At 35.8% G+C, this 17,836-nt stretch overlaps 2 protein-coding genes across 2 annotated transcripts in view; both read right to left on the reverse strand.

Moving 5' to 3' along the window:
• Nucleotides 1-2,889: 2,889 nt before the first annotated feature.
• On the reverse strand, nucleotides 2,890-14,600 carry LOC147838604 (uncharacterized). The gene is made up of 8 exons (XM_087304628.1): nucleotides 14,195-14,600; nucleotides 9,011-9,445; nucleotides 8,020-8,781; nucleotides 7,822-7,916; nucleotides 7,650-7,685; nucleotides 5,554-6,046; nucleotides 5,190-5,304; nucleotides 2,890-4,824 (listed from the first exon to the last, which is right to left on the reverse strand). The coding sequence occupies exons 1-7, from the start codon at nucleotides 14,481-14,483 to the stop codon at nucleotides 5,225-5,227; spliced, it is 2,190 nt and encodes a 729-aa protein (XP_087160754.1). The 5' UTR covers nucleotides 14,484-14,600; the 3' UTR covers nucleotides 2,890-4,824; nucleotides 5,190-5,224.
• LOC141380226 (uncharacterized) overlaps nucleotides 3,178-17,836 on the reverse strand; it is a 35,885-nt gene continuing 21,226 nt past the window's right edge. The window contains exon 9 of the transcript XR_015522249.1: nucleotides 3,178-3,761. The gene's annotated coding sequence lies outside the window, so the exon portion shown is untranslated. The remainder of the gene's footprint in view (nucleotides 3,762-17,836) is intronic.

Here is a 17,836-nt window from a genome sequence, read left to right on the forward strand (position 1 = left end):
GTCGGTGTAATGGCATTGTGCAGTAATGTTCCTAGAACCTTCTGATTTTATTTTGGGGACCTTCACAGAACATTCAGAGCTCAATCAATACAATTTTATTAAAATTGGCTTTATTGGCTATGGAAGTTTTTTCCTAACAAAATTAAAATGAAAATTCAAATGCTTAAAAGATCAAATGATAAATCAAATGCTCAAACTATAAATCAAATGCTCAAACCGACATCACAAATGATAAATCAAATGCAAATGAGGAGTCAATCAACCAGCATAGGCGGAGCTTTAAGGCGGAAGAGTTTGTTGTTGACAATTACCGGTAGGGGTAATTATGTGTTCAGGGGCTGTATGTGTTCATATATGTTCATTTATTTATTTATCTATTTATTTAATACAATTACAGAGAAATTATTATATTATTATTTAATATGATTAAGATAAATACAGTAGGCTATTTCGCGCTGTCATTGATCTGTATAGTTATAATCCTGTCTATAGAAAAGTTTATACAGAAATATTTATGTGTGTAACCCAAACAGCTTTATTGTAGACATTTCCTCAAGTGAGAATGATGCGATTGAAACTTTCTGTCATACACCACGCCCACCAAAAGGGTACCCTTGGTAGTGGAAACGCAAGCCTGATAAAGGTGACCCGTACCGATCCAAACCAGACTGTACTGTCAGTGGAATCAAGCCATTAGGCAGATAAGGATTGTGAGGTTACTTCCTTGTCATTATAAAGCCTGGATTGCCAATGACCACGCTAATGAACGAATAGGATAATCACACCCACAAGGTGTAGAGGCACACATATGCTAATTTGAAAACGCAGCACTCAGGTGTGCTATAAAAGGCAGCAGGTGAGTTCACCTGTATTCATCAAAAATAGAAGGAGCTAGAAGAAGAGTGAGAGTGAGAATGAGAGGGGGAGCTCAAAGAGGAGAAGAATGAGGTAGAGGAAGAGGAGGTAGAGGAAGAGGAACAGAAGGACTTGAAGAGTTGATAGAACCTGAACACAGAAGACGCCCAAGTTTGACTCAAGAAATCTGTGCAACACTTATTGACCATGAACTAACACTGATGGAAGCTGGACAAAGAGTTCAACAATATCTCAGCAGAAATACTGTATTTCTTGAATTGAAATAAATACTTGAAATATTCAGTCTGCAGCATCAGTGTTGTTCAGTGCTTGATATGTTTATAGTAGGCCTATTTGTGTACATTCTCCCTAAATCTCAATCTAATTATGAAGAATGTTGTGGGTGTGTCAGTATTTTGTTTTGTCATCAAAATGATCCCTTACAAAACAATGTCTGACCTAAAATCTAGCACATACTTTTTCCTAAAATTAGTTTTTTTACAAATGCGTTTTCTGTTTATCACAGCAGTGTGAAACTGTCTGCAATGCTCTGGGTGCTCTGGTTTCCCCCGAAAGTCCAAAAAAACAAAAACAAACATGTGGTACAGTTGAACTGAGTAAGCTAAATTGTCTGTAGTGTATGTGTGAATAAGAGTCTATGGGTGTTTCCCAGTGATGGGTTGTGGCTGGAAGCGCATCCGCTGTGTAAAACATATGCTGTATAAGTTGCCGGTTCAATCCGCTGTGGCGACCACAGATTAATAAAGGGACTAAGCCGAAGAGAAAATAATCAATTAATGTCACTTTAAGCTGAATACTAGTCTCTTGAATTCAGTCAAATATTGTGTACTGTCATCATGGCAAATATAAAATAAATCAGTTATTAGAAATGAGTTATTAAAACTATTATGTCTAGAAATGTGCTAAAAAATCTTCTCTCCGTTAAAACAGAAAATGGGGAAAAAATATACAGGAGGGCTAATAATTCAGACTTCAACTGTATCATACATAAAAGCACTGGCTGTATCAAAACAGAATAAAATAAATCAATTTAATTAATGCAAAACCTTTTTATATAATCTCAATATACAAGTCATTAGGGTCAGTGATAGTAATGTACACTTTCACCCACACACACAACAAAACTGAAGAAAGGCCCTCCACCACCCCCTACTCCTCCTAGATCATTTCTGATATCAGTAATTCTGAAATCTGAGAACTCCCTCACCCTCAAAGTCCAGAAAAATACCAGAAATTTTGTTCTATGATTTTTGTTATACAATAAATCAATTTAATTAATGCAAAACCTCTTTATATAATCTCAATATACAAGTCATTGGTTGTATGCTACAATACTGAAAATAGTTAGCAGTAAGGTTTGCTGACATCAGCATAACAGAGTCAGTGCTTAAATAATTAAAAAATGAGAAATAAAACAGAACTGACAGCAAATTCACCTTTATTCAGCTCATAATCAGAGGCTCTAGGGAAAGATTAGCAGTGTTTAGGAGCCATTATCTGGATGAGACCACTTAAAGGGATATTTCCAGCCTGATCTCATGAGAAAACGTAAGTATTTTACGTTTTGCCAGTTTAGTGGCTAATTCGTACAAATTCGTACGAGTTCAGTCAAATGAAATTTTACGATTTTAAAAAGGAGGCGTGGCACCTAACCCCACTCCTAAACCCAACCGTCATTGGGTAAAGATCAAATCGTACTAAATTGTACGAATTAGATCGTACGAATTCATACGAATTAGCCTTTAAATCAAAAAGTTATGAATTGCCTTGACATTGTGTTGGATAGTTCACACAAAAATAAAAAAAATTTTCTTCATCATTTTCTTCTATTGAACACAAAGGAAGATGTACTGAAGAATGTTGCAAACCCATGACCATTGACATCCATTGTAGAATAAACAAATACTGTGGAAGTCAGTGGCTATATTCTTCAAAATATCTTCTTTTGTCTTCAACAAGAAACAAACTCAAACTAGTTTTGAACTAGTCTGAAATTAATAAATAATGACAAACTTTTCATTTTTGGATGTACAATCAACTTTATTCATTCAGAAAAAAAGTTCAAATTGCCTCTCTAATGCTGATACCTGATATCGATGGAAGCATCATCTGAGGAAGATGTGTTGTTTCTCCAGAGATTAAGAGGATGACGATTGAATAAATCCACCCTGAAAGAGTTGAACACCCTCAACGTCTCCGATTTCACCTGTACTTCAGCCAGTCGCGATGCATTGGGTCAGATATATACGATAAGCAAAACCTGGACATCATTTATTTTAGTTCCTGCATGTTGTATTGTGTGGCTCCAAATCATGAAACAGGTTTTTGTTCCTTGACTTTGAAGATATGATGCAGACATAATTTAAACTGACTTTGTATTAAAATTGACTTAAAATACTCAGACTTTCATTCATCAAGCCTCACTTTATAACCATGATGAAATGTACTAATGCTACCGCTCAAAGGGGCAGTTCACCCAAAACTGAAAATTCTTTATTCTTCATTAATCACTCTTTACTTGTTAAAATGTATCAATACTTTTATTATTTATTGTTATTAAAAGACCCTCCACCACCACCTTACTCCTCCTAGCTCATTTCGTATAGTGGTATGTCTGAGAGCTCCCTCATCCTCGACTTTGTTTCTGAGGAACTTGGGGCTGTTGCTGTCTATGGAGGATGAGGGAACACTCAGGTTTCATCTTAAAATATCTTCATTTGTGTTCAAAACATTTTTTTGCCAAAAAGAAAAGCACGCTCATTTTAATCTAGGACAGTCCAAGATTAAAATTAGAAATATAGAAGTCTTCAATTACTTTAGGGTCAGTGTTAGTAATGTACACTTTCACCCACAACACAAACTGAAGAAAGGCCCTCCACCACCCCCTACTCCTCCTAGATCATTTCTGATATCAGTAATTCTGAAATCTGAGAACTCCCTCACCCTCAAAGTCCAGAAAAATACCAGAAATTTTGTTCTATGATTTTTGTTATACAATTGAATCACTGACGGCACTTTTGTTCAGTAGTTTCTGAACTTTGTTTCTGAGCAACTTGGGGCTGTTGCTGTCCATGGAGGATGAGGAAGCTCTCTGATTTCATCTAAAAATATCTTCATTTGAGTTCAGGAGATTTTTTCGTTAAAAAAAGCCTAGAACTGTCTAAAAATAACAACAGAAATACAGAAGTCTACAATTACTTTAGGGATCAGTGTAAGTAATGTACACTTCCATCCACAACACAAATTGAAAAAAGGCCCTCCACCACCCTCTACTCCTCCTAGATCGTTTCTGATATCAGTGACTCTAAAATCTGAGAACTCCCTCACCCTCAAAGTCCAGAAAAATACCAAAAATAGATTTTCTGGTAGTTTCTGGACTTTTGTTTCTGAGCAACTTGGGGCTGTTGCTGTAAATGGAGGATGAGGGAGTTCTCTGATTTCATCTAAAATTTTCAGTTGTGTTCAGGGTATTTTAGCCAATAAATAATAAAATATATGCTCATTTTAGCCTAGGGCTGTCCTAAAATCTATATTTTTTAAACCTTCTGCTTATCATAGAAACCTGACCCAATGCATTGTACTGGCGCTGGTGTTTCTTGATCATCATTATCCTCAAGAGAAACAACTCTTCCTCCTCAATATGCAGTCAGATTTAACCATGCACATCCTTACAGTCCACCACTAGTTTCCATTTCCTACTGCACAGAAGAGGCAGTTTACTGGGAAAGATGATGATGCTGATCCTGCAAACTTTGGCTCAGGCTCTGGTTCTGGATCAGTTAGATGTGGCTTCTTCTTTTTTCCATTTGCAGTGAAGAAATGGCTTCTTTATGATGTTTGTGTTGGGTTTCATGAGTTTTTTTATGGAAAACCTTGATTTTTTTTTTCTTTTTTAAGATGAGAGGATTTTTTGTAGAAGACCTTGCTGCTTTCTATGTGAAGTCCATACTGAGGAAAAAACAAAAGAGGAAATATTAAATGCATGTCTGGAATCTGACTAGTGCATATTAATATAACATGAGAAGCAGCACAATGGAAAAAAACATGTCTATGAATGGCTTCTTGTAGTCTGTGAATGACTTCTTAAAGCTCCAACAATCATGTTTATGAGAGTTTATGAGTGTTTATTACAGAAGTAACATCAACGTGTGGATGTCAAATAGACTTCAAGGTTTTGACATCAAATCATTCAGCATTTTGGAAATGCTTTTTTAATGTCAAAACCGATTAATAAAGCGCATATCTGACACTGGCCGATCATCAGCGTTGTGTGTCTAGTAAATGTAGTTTCCTTCAGGCTGAGTTGTGTTTACCTTTATCTGCATTGAGTCTTGTCTTCATTCAAGTGTCACTTCATCCAGTCATGTTGTAGGAACCCATCAAGTATCAGGCTATGTCTCAGACACTTATCGATCAGGTCACGGCAGTCTGTACAAGGAGAAAGATGGTTAATACACTGCTTATAAGATCACATCTTTCTTATAAGACTGTATCATATACACTAAAGCTGACATTTATCAAGATACCTTCTGAAATTTGTATTACCATACCATTAATAGTGCAGTATTTGCCAAGATATGAATAAATCTTCAAAATGTGCATAAAAAATGAAGGTTTAACCTAAAAAATAAAGTTTAAATATTTTAATGGAAACACAGCTAGTGTCTGTTTACTCACCACTGGTTAAGCTGGCTGCAAGTGAAAATCTGCAATTGAATTTAGCAGCGAAGTAAGTCTTTATGTTTCCGGTCACCATGTAAATCAGCAGGCAGCCTATATCCCTGGTGCTGTCCAAGTTGGCACTATATATGTCCTGTGCACACACTTTGTAAGCGCAGCCGAAGTCGATCAGCTTGATCTCCTTAGTCATCGTGTTGACCAGGATGTTGCTTGAATGCAGGTCGTTGTGCACAATGCCTTTGCCAAAGCAATGCTTGACTGCCAGAATGATCTGTCGCGAGAGGCATTTTGCCAAATGTTCGTCCAGCTTGCCACAATTGCGTACATAGTTCTTCAGGTCTTCAGAATGCTTTGGGTACTCCAGGACCATTGAAATGTATCCAGGTTCATTAAACCACTCGTACATTTCGATCACGTATTTGCACAATGGCGGACGCTTCATCATAAGCATTAACTCTACTTCTTTAATCATCGGTTTGGAACAGCCAGGCTAAAGAGAAAAAGAGAACAAGGGTTAGTAGATGCAGATCTGATGGAAGAATACTTCATGCAAAAATGTTTTAAAATTTTCAGAAAAAGTTCATACTCTTAAAAAAAAACACCTCTCAGGCATTCTGTTTGAATGGGGAAACAGCAAAATGTGTCAAACTCAGTTCCTGGAGGGCTGCAGCTCTGCACAGTTTAGGTCCAACCCTAATTATACACAACTGATCAGACTAATCCAGTCCTTCAGGCTTGTTTGAAACCTACAGGTAAGTCTGATGAAGCCAGGTTGGAACTAAACTATGACGGGTTGTGGCGCTCCAGGTACTGAGTTTGACACCCCTGATCTATATGGTAATCTCTGATTCATTCACTCAGGGCTTAATTCGCCATATTGACTGTTGCACTTTTGCCCATTCAAAACTATACAAATGACATGTCTTGTGTATTCAATAGTCTTTGAATAACAGCAAGGGTTCACAGGTTTACCTTGGGCTGCATAATGTAATGTTTCAGCATTGATATCACAGTGTGCACATCCGCAATAGTCACACTGCAGTATATGCAATGTTGAGTCTGGATTGATTATTCAATTGCTGTAACTAAATATTAATGGACTCCTCAGAAAACCCTCCAAAAAAATCTACTTGATGTATGTTTTGCTCTATTCCGCTTATTTATGCTCGCATATTGTTTTTTATTATATTTGATGCATGATTCACTCCCTTACAGAATCATCACGATCAGGCTAAATATATAAATTACTTACAAATAGAGCTATTGAAGCCATCTGGTGAAACTGTAAATATTGTCGCAATAAATATTAAAAAAAGCAAAACAATTTTCCAATATCATGCAGCCCTAGTTCAACTGTAAACAAACAAAGCTCCATGAACACTTTTGTGCAGCAAAATACTGTAAAATGGCTTTGTTTGCGTTTGTCTTCTGCATCAGATCAGGGTGTGTGTTTACTGCGGTCAATACAACTCTTGCCTGTTGCTCTGCTGACTCTAATAGTAGTAATATACATACTGACTGTAGTATTGACTATAGTGAACATGCATATTGATCTGATGCCAACGAAGCCATTTTATTTATTTTTTAGTGTACAAAGGTGTTCTTGAAACTTCGTTTGATTACAGTTGTACCACTGGAGACACATGAACTGTTTTGACAATGTTTCTGGTATTTTTCCACATGGACATTTTGGGTCCCTTGTTGTCTATGGAGGATGAGAGAGCTCTCAGATTTCAGTTAAAAAATCTTCATTTGTGTTCTAAAGATGAACGGAGGTTTCGGGGATGAGTGATTAATAACAGAATTTCCATTTTGGAGTTAACAAGTGTTTAAATGCACATTACGTTGTACAGTTAATATAGTGACAACAAACTACAGTGACTCTTCACTTTAATCAGATTTTACCAAAATATTTGGGCAAAATAAGGTCTATGTTACAGTAGCGTAGCAATAGATGAACAACAGCAAAATGACTTTCTTCAACTAGATCATGAGTGAAATTTTCATACAGGTTCAAATGACTGGATTGCACAACAGTAAATGTGTCCAAACCATTAAAGAAGTGATTGAGTGATTTATTTTTTCCAACTTACCACGTAACGGCCATTCTCAATCTGTTTGATGGCAACCTGCAAGAAGAAAATACAATTATAATTTTTTCCACCATATTCTTCAGTCTCAAATTGATTTAATTTGAGCAACACAGCTGCTCAATTAGACAATTAACAAAGAGAGCAACATGTATAGTATAAGACGAGATATTACCTCCTTGTTATCAGATTTACGGAGCGCTTTGCGTACTGTGCCAAAGGCCCCGCTTCCCAGAATATCTCCCAGCTCATAGAAACTTGCCAAAGATCCTGAAAAAAAGAAGAGGTTGTTAAAGTGCTTTCAGGTCTCTCACACTGATATTATCTTACATTAACACATAAACGTTGTATTAGCTTTTATTATAATACTGACTCTGATTGTCATAGGCTCTTGACGCCAAGATCTTGGGCCTAGATGGTCTAGGGACAGGCTTTGGAACTGGATGAGGTTTATCAGTGTTGTGGATCCCAGATGGTCCAGGGACAGGCTTTGGATCTGGATGAGGTTTATCAGTGTTGTGGATCCCAGATGGTCCAGGGACAGGCTTTGGATCTGAATGAGGTTTATCAGTGTTGTGGATCCCAGATGGTCCAGGAACAGGCTCTTTATCCTGATCTGGTTCTGGCTCTTTACCAGGATCTGGCACTGGATCTGACTCAGGCTCTCGATCTGGCTCTGGATCTTCATCAAATTCTTGATCTGGATCTGGCTTTTGATCTGGACCGCGCTCTTGATCTGAAACAGGCTCTGAAACCAGATCAGGCTCTTGATCAGGGTGTAGATCTTCATCATACTCTTGAACTGGCTCATGATCTGGATTGTGCTCTGAATCAGGATCAGGCGCTTGATCTGGATCTGGCTCTTGATCTTGACCCGGCTCATGATCTGGATTGTGCTCTGAATCAGGATCAGGCGCTCGATCTGGATCTGGCTCTTGATCTGGACCCGGCTCATGATCTAAATTGTGCTCTGAATCAGGATCAGGCTCTGGATCTGACTCTGGCTCTTGATCTGGATCAGAATCAGGGTCCACTTTGTTTCGTCTTCTGCGGAGGAAAGGCGTATTCATGACCTTCCACACCCTCCTGAAGAAAGCATGGATTTTGTTCCTCCTGCAGCCTTGTGTTTGGATTTCTTAGATGAAGAAAAATAACAAAGAAAATATTAGAAGCATGACAGTCAAATATGAATATAAAATGTTTTAGATTAGTTTTGAGTAACATGATATGAAGTGTTTTGAGATGTGCATTTACTAATTAATGTTTGTCATAATCTCAACTAAAACATGAAGAAAGGGGCGGAGCATAGAGCCTCCTTTGTTAAAAACAGCCAGTAGTGTTAAGTTTTTCTCAAAGCTCTTTACCCAGGCCTGGCTCTTGATCTGGATCTGGCTCTCGGTCTGGATCTGGCTCTTCACCCGGGTCTGGCTCTCGATCTGGATCTTCACCCCGATCTGGCGCTTCACCCGGATCTGGCTCTCGGTCTGGATCTGGCTCTTCACCAGGATCTGGCTCTGGACCTGATTCAGGCTCTGGATCTGGCTCTGGATCTTCATCATATTCTTGTTCTGGATCTGGCTCTTGATCTGGACCGCGCTCTGAATCAGGATCAGGCTCATTACCTGAATTGTGCTCTGAATCAGGATCAGGCTCTGGATCTGGCTTTGGATCTGGCTCTTGATCTGGATCAGGGCCCACTTTGTTTCGTCTTCTGCGGAGGAAAGGCGTCTTCATGACCTTCCACACCCTCCTGAAGAAAGCATGGATTTTGTTCCTCCTGCAGCCTTGTGTTTGGATTTCTTAGATGAAGAAAAATAACAAAGAAAATATTAGAAGCATGACAGTCAAAAATGAATATAAAATGTTTTTGATTCGTTTTTTTTTGAGTAACATGATATGAAGTGTTTTGAGATGTGCATTTGCTATTTAATGTTTGTCATAATCTCAACTAAAACATGAAGAAAGGGGCGGAGCATAGAGCCTCCTTTGTTAAAAACAGCCAGTAGCGTTTAGTTTTTCTCACAGCTCTGCCAGTACGAGTGGTTGAGCTCAAGCACATCAAATGAACACCAAATGTAACTAGATTCTTAAAGTTTGAGAACAAACTTTGAGGCTGGCTTGTGAAAGCCTGACGGTAATAGTTTATTTAGTTTAAACAGTTTTAAAAAGTATGAAAATATAGATAGATAGATAGATAGATAGATAGATAGATAGATAGATAGATAGATAGATAGATAGATAGATAGATAGATAGATTAGCATATTATTAGCATGATTCTAGCGTGAAATAGCATGTTGTTAGCATGATTCTAGCATGAATTAGCATTTTACTAGCATGATTTTAGCATGAATTAGCATGTTGTTAGCATGTTACTAGCATGATTCTAGCATGAATTAGCATGTTGTTAGGCATGATTCTAGCATGAATTAGCATGTTTTTAGAACGATTCCACTATGAATTAGCATGTTACTAGCATGATTTTAGCATGAATTAGCACGATTCTAGCATGAATTAACATGTTGTTAGCATGATTCTAGCATGAATTAGCATGTTACTAGCATGATTCTAGCATGAATTAGCATGTTGTTAGCATGATTCTTGCATGAATTAGTATGTTACTAGCATGATTCTAGCATGAATTATCATGTTACTAGCATGATTTTAGCATAAATTAGCATGTTGTTAGCATGATTCTAGCATGAATTAGCATTTGACTAGCATGATTCTAGCATGAATTAGCATTTGACTAGCATGATTCAAGCATGAATTAGCATGTTGTTAGCATGATTCTAGCATGAATTAGCATGATGTTAGCATGATTCTAGCATGAATTAGCATGTACCTAGTATGATTTTAACATGAATTAGCATGTTACTAGCAAGATTTTAGCATGATTTAGCACGATTCTAGCATGAATTAGCATGTTGTTAGCATGATTCTAGCATGAATTAGCATGTTACTAGCATGATTCTAGCATGAATTAGCATGTTGTTAGCATGATTCTTGCATGAATTAGTATGTTACTAGCATGATTCTAGCATGAATTAGCATGTTACTAGCATGATTCTAGCATGAATTAGCATGTTGTTAGCATGATTCTAGCATGAATTATCATGTGACTAGCTTGATTCTAGCATGAATTAGCATGTTGTTAGCATGATTCTAGCATGAATTAGCATGTTACTAGCATGACTCCAGCATGAATTAGCATGTTGTTAGCATGATTCTAACATGAATTAGCATGCTACTAGCATGAATCTAGCATGAATTAGCATGTTGTTAGCATGATTCTAACATGAATTAGCATGTTACTAGCATGATTCTAGCATGAATTAGCATGTTGTTAGCATGATTCTAGCATGAATTAGCATGTGACTAGCATGATTCTAGCATGAATTAGCATGTGACTAGCATGATTCTAGCATGAATTAGCATGTTGTTAGCATAATTCTAGCATGAATTAGCATGTTACTAGCATGACTCCAGCATGAATTAGCATGTTGTTAGCATGATTCTAACATGAATTAGCATGCTACTAGCATGAATCTAGCATGAATTAGCATGTTGTTAGCATGATTCTAACATGAATTAGCATGTTACTAGCATGATTCTAGCATGAATTGTCATGTGACTAGCATGATTCTAGCATGAATTAGCATGTGACTAGCATGATTCTAGCATGAATTAGCATGTGACTAGCATGATTCTAGCATGAATTAGCATGTAACTAGCATGATTCTAGCATGAATTAGCATGTTGTTAGCATGATGGATACATAGATAGATAGATAGAAAGAGGTAGATAGATAGATAGATAGATAGATAGATAGATAGATAGATAGATAGATAGATAGATAGATAGATAGATAGATAGATAGATAGATAGATAGATAGATAGATAGATAGATAGATTAAAGCAGTTTATAGATAGATAGATAGATAGATAGATAGATAGATAGATAGATAGATAGATAGATAGATAGATAGATAGATAGATAGATAGATAGATAGATAGATTAAAGCAGTTTATAGATAGATAGATAGATAGATAGATAGATAGATAGATAGATAGATAGATAGATAGATAAATAGATAAATAGATAAATAGATTAAAGCAGTTTATAGATAGATAGATAGATAGATAGATAGATAGATAGATAGATAGATAGATAGATAGATAGATAGATAGATAGATAGATAGATAGATAGATAGATAGATAAATAGATAGATTAAAGCAGTTTATAGATAGATAGATAGATAGATAGATAGATAGATAGATAGATAGATAGATAGATAGATAGATAGATAGATAGATAGATAGATAGATAGATAGATAGATAGATAGATAGATAGATAGATATAGATTAAAGCAGTTTATAGATAGATAGATAGATAGATAGATAGATAGATAGATAGATAGATAGATAGATAGATAGATAGATAGATAGATAGATAGATAGATAGATAGATAAATAGATAGATTAAAGCAGTTTATAGATAGATAGATAGATAGATAGATAGATAGATAGATAGATAGATAGATAGATAGATAGATAGATAGATAGATAGATAGATAGATAGATAGATAGATTAAAGCAGTTTATAGATAGATAGATAGATAGATAGATAGATAGATAGATAGATAGATAGATAGATAGATAGATAGATAGATAGATAGATAGATAGATAGATAGATAGATAGATTAAAGCAGTTTATAGATAGATAGATAGATAGATAGATAGATAGATAGATAGATAGATAGATAGATAGATAGATAGATAGATAGATAGATAGATATAGATTAAAGCAGTTTATAGATAGATAGATAGATAGATAGATAGATAGATAGATAGATAGATAGATAGATAGATAGATAGATAGATAGATAGATAGATAGATAGATAGATAGATAGATAGATAGATTAAAGCAGTTTATAGATAGATAGATAGATAGATAGATAGATAGATAGATAGATAGATAGATAGATAGATAGATAGATAGATAGATAGATAGATAGATAGATAGATAGATAGATAGATAGATTAAAGTAGTTTATAGATAGATAGATAGATAGATAGATAGATAGATAGATAGATAGATAGATAGATAGATAGATAGATAGATAGATAGATAGATAGATAGATAGATAAAAGCAGTTTAAAAAAGGATAGATAGATAGTTTTGAGGTCACAAAGTTAGATCTATTGTTAAGTCAATGACAGTCTTTTGCAATAAAAGTCTATGGGACTGTTGTTGCTAGGGTGCAGTATCTGGTAGTTAGGGTGTGGCTAGAAAGTTAAAAGCTCTTCAGTTATTGGCAGTTTGGTAGTCTAAGTTAAATGAGCTCAGCCATTAGTCTGGTGGACAGTCTGATTGAGAGTTATGAGCTCACAAAGTTTGATCCCATGTTAAGTCAATGAGAGTCTTTTGAATGGAAGTCTATGGGACAGTTTCTAAGGTCCAAAAGTGGTTGCTAGGGCGTGGCCAGAAAGTTAAAACCTCATCAGTTATTGGCAGTTAGGTAGTCTGAGTTAAATGAGCCCAGTTAGAAGTCTGTGTGACAGTCTGATGCAGAGTTATGAGGTCACAAAGTTTGGTCCAATGTTAAGTCTATGGGATTTTTCCGACGGTCCCGGGACGTTTTTCGGAAAATCGAATATCGGATCAGTCGGAAAAGATATGGCATACCGAGTCAGAATAGTTTGGAGGTCTGGTGTGAGTTTGGTGGTCATAGCTCGAAAGCTCTAGGAGGAGATAGATTTTGAATTTTAGTCTCAGAAGAAGAAGAAGAATAATATATAAAAAAAATAATAAGTTTAAATAGGATTTCAGTAGTCTGGCTTGTTTCTCAAGCCAGCCTAAAAATGAGGGCGGGACATGTCAGATACTAGAAAGCCGTTGATTGATCAGAAAATTTGATGATTTATGCTGAAGTGACAAACTGCAAGCTTTACATGTTTTTATCTTGTAAATGTGAATTGTGTTACTTTTTTGTTCCACACTAGCTTATAGATATCCTTAAGTCTAGCATACTGATGCTAATGTGTTAAAAATACATTATCCTAATTTCACGGGACCTTTTAAGGAGCATAAATTAATTTCTAGACATAGTGTTATGGGAAAAGTTGCATCATGTCTATAATAAATGCATTAAAACTATCTCATTGTAATGTTTTATCTGACAATGTTCAGTTTTTTTTATTCTTTTGAGTGTCCCAAATTATGAAGAAGCGGATTTTCTCAAAATACTTGTACTAAGAGCAGCTAAATGTCTTTTTCAGTGTCAATGTGGATTCATTGTTTTGGCTAAGCCCAGTGAAAAACAACTCTCACTTTTTGACAATTTACCTCACAGGGCAACTGTTTCTAATCCCAAAGTCTATTTAAAACCCATTATTGATCATTTCTCATTATTGTTTCATGTAATGTGTCTTTTTTCATTTATACATTTATTTTAAAGCCTCAATATTTGCATATATCTCTATCCTTGATTTTTAAATGATTTTAACAGATTATAAATGTTGAGTGTTTGCTTATAATCTCACCGGTTGCATTTCCCTCCACTTTATTAGCAGTAGAGGGCTTGTGAAGTGCTGTAGCGGCCTCTGAAACCACAGTCCCGTCCACCTGGTCAATCCAGGGACAGAAGTCGTCGCAAAAGCCGTTTGTGTCCTGCCACAAACCCGTCTCTGCTTTCTCCATTTCACTACACACAGATGCTGTTACTGCCATCGCGTGGTCAAATACAGGCATCGTGTTTTTACTCATAAAGTGTTGTAGTTCACTCATCGAGTGTTTTAAGTCGACAGATGATTGGTAAATCGGTAAATTCATCGAAACTCTGTAAACGCGCTCAAATGACAATCCTTTCACTAGCTTGATAATCACTGAACTGAAGATCGGTTTGCCGAGTGGCGTCACTTATGGAACATTAGAAATGGCGTCTCTAGGCGTGTTTATTTTCAAAATACATACATTTGAATTAAATAAAGCTGACTAATAAAGGCGAACACACAGCAAATTGAAAGTTTATTAAAGTAAAAAAAAGTCACAGTTAATAGTTCACTAATAGTATGAATTGCATTGAAATGTGATTAATTTATTGCTTGTTAATTAGAAAACTAGGTTCTTAGTGCTGGGATGTGTGTTACATAAACCTACATGTTTTATAAATACACGTGTCAATGAGGAGGTTTATAGCCATTCCAAGGCATTCAAATAAACCATAGTTTTCGTTTAATTTTCATGTTAAAATTACTAAAACTCTTACCTTAATTTAATATACAAGGTTTCTGAATGTTGGTTTGTATTTTACAAATAAAATACCGCCATCTATAAGGCTAGAGGAAAAAAGTTGCAATTTCCACATATATCCAGCAGGGGTCATCAGACACCTATTCATTTCAGTTTACATTTCTTGACGCTTTAGAAATTATTTCCTTAAACTGATGATATATATTTACCAAATGGACTTTATCATTCTACAAATACATTAAAATTCAGCTTTTTGTACTTATGGTTATTGTTGCTGATATATTTTTAATTGTTTGCTCTTTACAAACAACAGCCAATTTCAATGTGCCAAAATAAAAGTCTCAGATAACTCTGTGTGTGTGTGTGTGTGTGTGTGTGTGTGTGTGTGTGTGTGTGTGTGTGTGTGTGTGTGACACACACTCCATGTTGATTTTTTTGCTTTAGTATTAGTTAGTCTTTCATTTATAAACATTTTTCAGATTTTTATTAGATTTGTTTTTGCCAATTTTTATAAAAATGTTCTCTGTTGCAGTCATACTAGTGTGTGTTTGTGCCTGTGTGCAGAAATGTAAGACATTCCAGATTTATAATGGGTTTCACATTTCTACCTAACAGTGATTTAAATTTTTCTTACACACCTTTAAAACAACCAAATCAACTTCAGTTTTTTTTGTGTTTGGAGATTTGTTTAGGGTAGTTGGAGAGCTTCATGCTCCTAAGATAAAGGGAACATTTACAGTAAACAAAAATAGGAAGCTCTGACCCTGTGGGCCAATTAAGGGTTAATAAATATATAGACATATAGCATATTGTGCTATGTTAACTTAAAATGTAGAGTTAAGTACTGAGGTCATATACTTTATAATCTAAACTGAATTTAAATCCAGCAAGTGTTACAACAAACCCTCTGTCTTTTACAACTAGCCCTGCAGATGGAGTAAATAATCACATTTTTACTTTTAACACCTTTGATCGATATGATAACATCAACTTTAAACATATTTGATCAGCAATCTGTCTTTCAATGACTTTCAAAAGTCAAACGTATTCTTGAGATGTGAAGTTGATCTGAATTGTTGTAGAATTGACACACAAAACGGATTATAATTTAATAACTTTTTTTTTATTTAATTTCACTATATATTTAAAGTATTTGTAGTCAAACAGCTCCAACTCATATAACAATAATAACAATATTAACTCATAATAACAATAACACAACTCATATATTTCAAAATACTTGATTTCTTTCACCTGAAGAGGAAACAGACGAATCACAATATTTATAATACATCACCGTAAAACATATGTTGAATAAGTTGGTAATTCATTCCACTGTGGCGACCCCTGAATAATATCTAAGCTGAAAAAAAAAAATGAATGAATGACTCTGATGGTAAACATGAATTAATTGTTGTTTTTTTTAATCAGACTTGACAAAAACAGTCTGCAGAAACACTTTCATTGACATTCAACAGAACACAAATGAGAGAAAACATGGGAAGCATAACACACACACACACACACACACACACACACACACATTCATACACACTCACCGGCCACTTTATTAGGTACACCCGTCCAACTGTTTGTTAAAGCAAATTTCTAATCAGCCAATCGCATGGCAGCAAATCAATGCATTTAGGCATGCAGACATGGTCAAGACAATCTTCTGTAATTCAAACAGAGCAATGTGAATGAACGTGGCGTGGTTGTTAGTGCCAGATGGGCTGGTCTGAGTATTTCAGAACTGCTGAACTACTGGGATTTCCAAGCAAAACCGTCTTTAGGGTTTACAGAGAATGGTGCAAAAACAAGAAAATATCCAGTAAGTGGCAGTTCCGTGGGCGCAAATGCCTTGTTGATGCCAGAGGTCAGAGGAGAATGGCCAGACTGGTTCCAGCTGATAGAAAGGCAACAGTAACTCAAATAAGCACTCGTTACAGGCGAGATCTGCAGAAGAGCATCTCTGAACGCACAGCATGTCCAACCTTGAGGCGGATGGGCTACAGCAGCAGAAGACCACATCAGGTGCCACTCCTGTCAGCTAAGAACAGGAAACTGAGGCTACAATTCACACAGGCTCACCAAAATTGGACAATAGAAGATTGGAGAATGTAGTTTGCAGTATGCAGTGACCATTTTTTGGAGGATGATTACACTGAGAAGATCTTTGAGTCAGAAAAATTAGTCAGTCGTTGCACCAACAGACTGACACCTAAGGCTGCTACGTCTGTTTTCAATTTCTCAGGCTTTAACGCGAGCTCAATGGACCTCGCAACTTTCTCTGCAAAGTGACACTTCAGTCCGTCGAAGGGAAAGAGCTCTAAAATGTGCCAGCCAGGTAATGAAGAGACCAGTGTGTCCTTAAAAAATATAAATATATAATATTTAATATATAATAATTATGATGTAATATAAAATATAAATGTTTAAACATGGCATATAGATTATTAGTAGAATGTTCTCACATATAACATTGTTTCATGGTTTGGTAGCACAACACTAAGAAGAAGAAATTATAACTAATTATCAATCAGGCAAATTTGATAACAAACAACATTGGCTGCAGAATTGATTTGACTCCTCCATGAAAAAAGGTAATTGCGATTAACACATCTCCTTCAACCATCATTTGAAATGTTACCATCGAAAAATCCCGGAGAAATGCTTATAAAAAGTCATTTACACCAGTTGTCGTATGAAATCAAATTACTGTTTAATGTGAATGGTACGGTTGTTAACAATACAGTAATATGCATGGGGCTAATATGTTTTTAAGTTTTTAATACATGCGGTTATCTTGAGTGTTGCCAATACATGATTGCTGTATGGTTGTATGTCACCAGTGTTAAAGACAAATTTTAATTCAGTGCCAAGCAGAACAGACAAGGTTTAAACAAACATTGTCACCTCTTTGTCAATCTTGA

This window comes from Danio rerio, chromosome 22 (genome assembly GCF_052040795.2).
Source record: "Danio rerio strain M-AB ecotype USA chromosome 22, GRCz13ab, whole genome shotgun sequence".
Taxonomy (NCBI): domain Eukaryota; kingdom Metazoa; phylum Chordata; class Actinopteri; order Cypriniformes; family Danionidae; genus Danio; species Danio rerio.

Bases quoted from the DNA above. Each gene is read 5' to 3' on its own strand.
- LOC147838604 (XM_087304628.1), bottom strand. From the start codon at position 14,483: ATGAATTTACCGATTTACCAATCATCTGTCGACTTAAAACACTCGATG. The intron at 8,782-9,010 runs GTAAAGAGCTTT...TCTTCATCTAAG, and splicing joins AGATCAAGAGCCAGGCCTGG to AAATCCAAACACAAGGCTGC. The intron at 6,047-7,649 runs GTAAGTTGGAAA...TTTTCTCTTTAG, and splicing joins TTGAGAATGGCCGTTACGTG to CCTGGCTGTTCCAAACCGAT.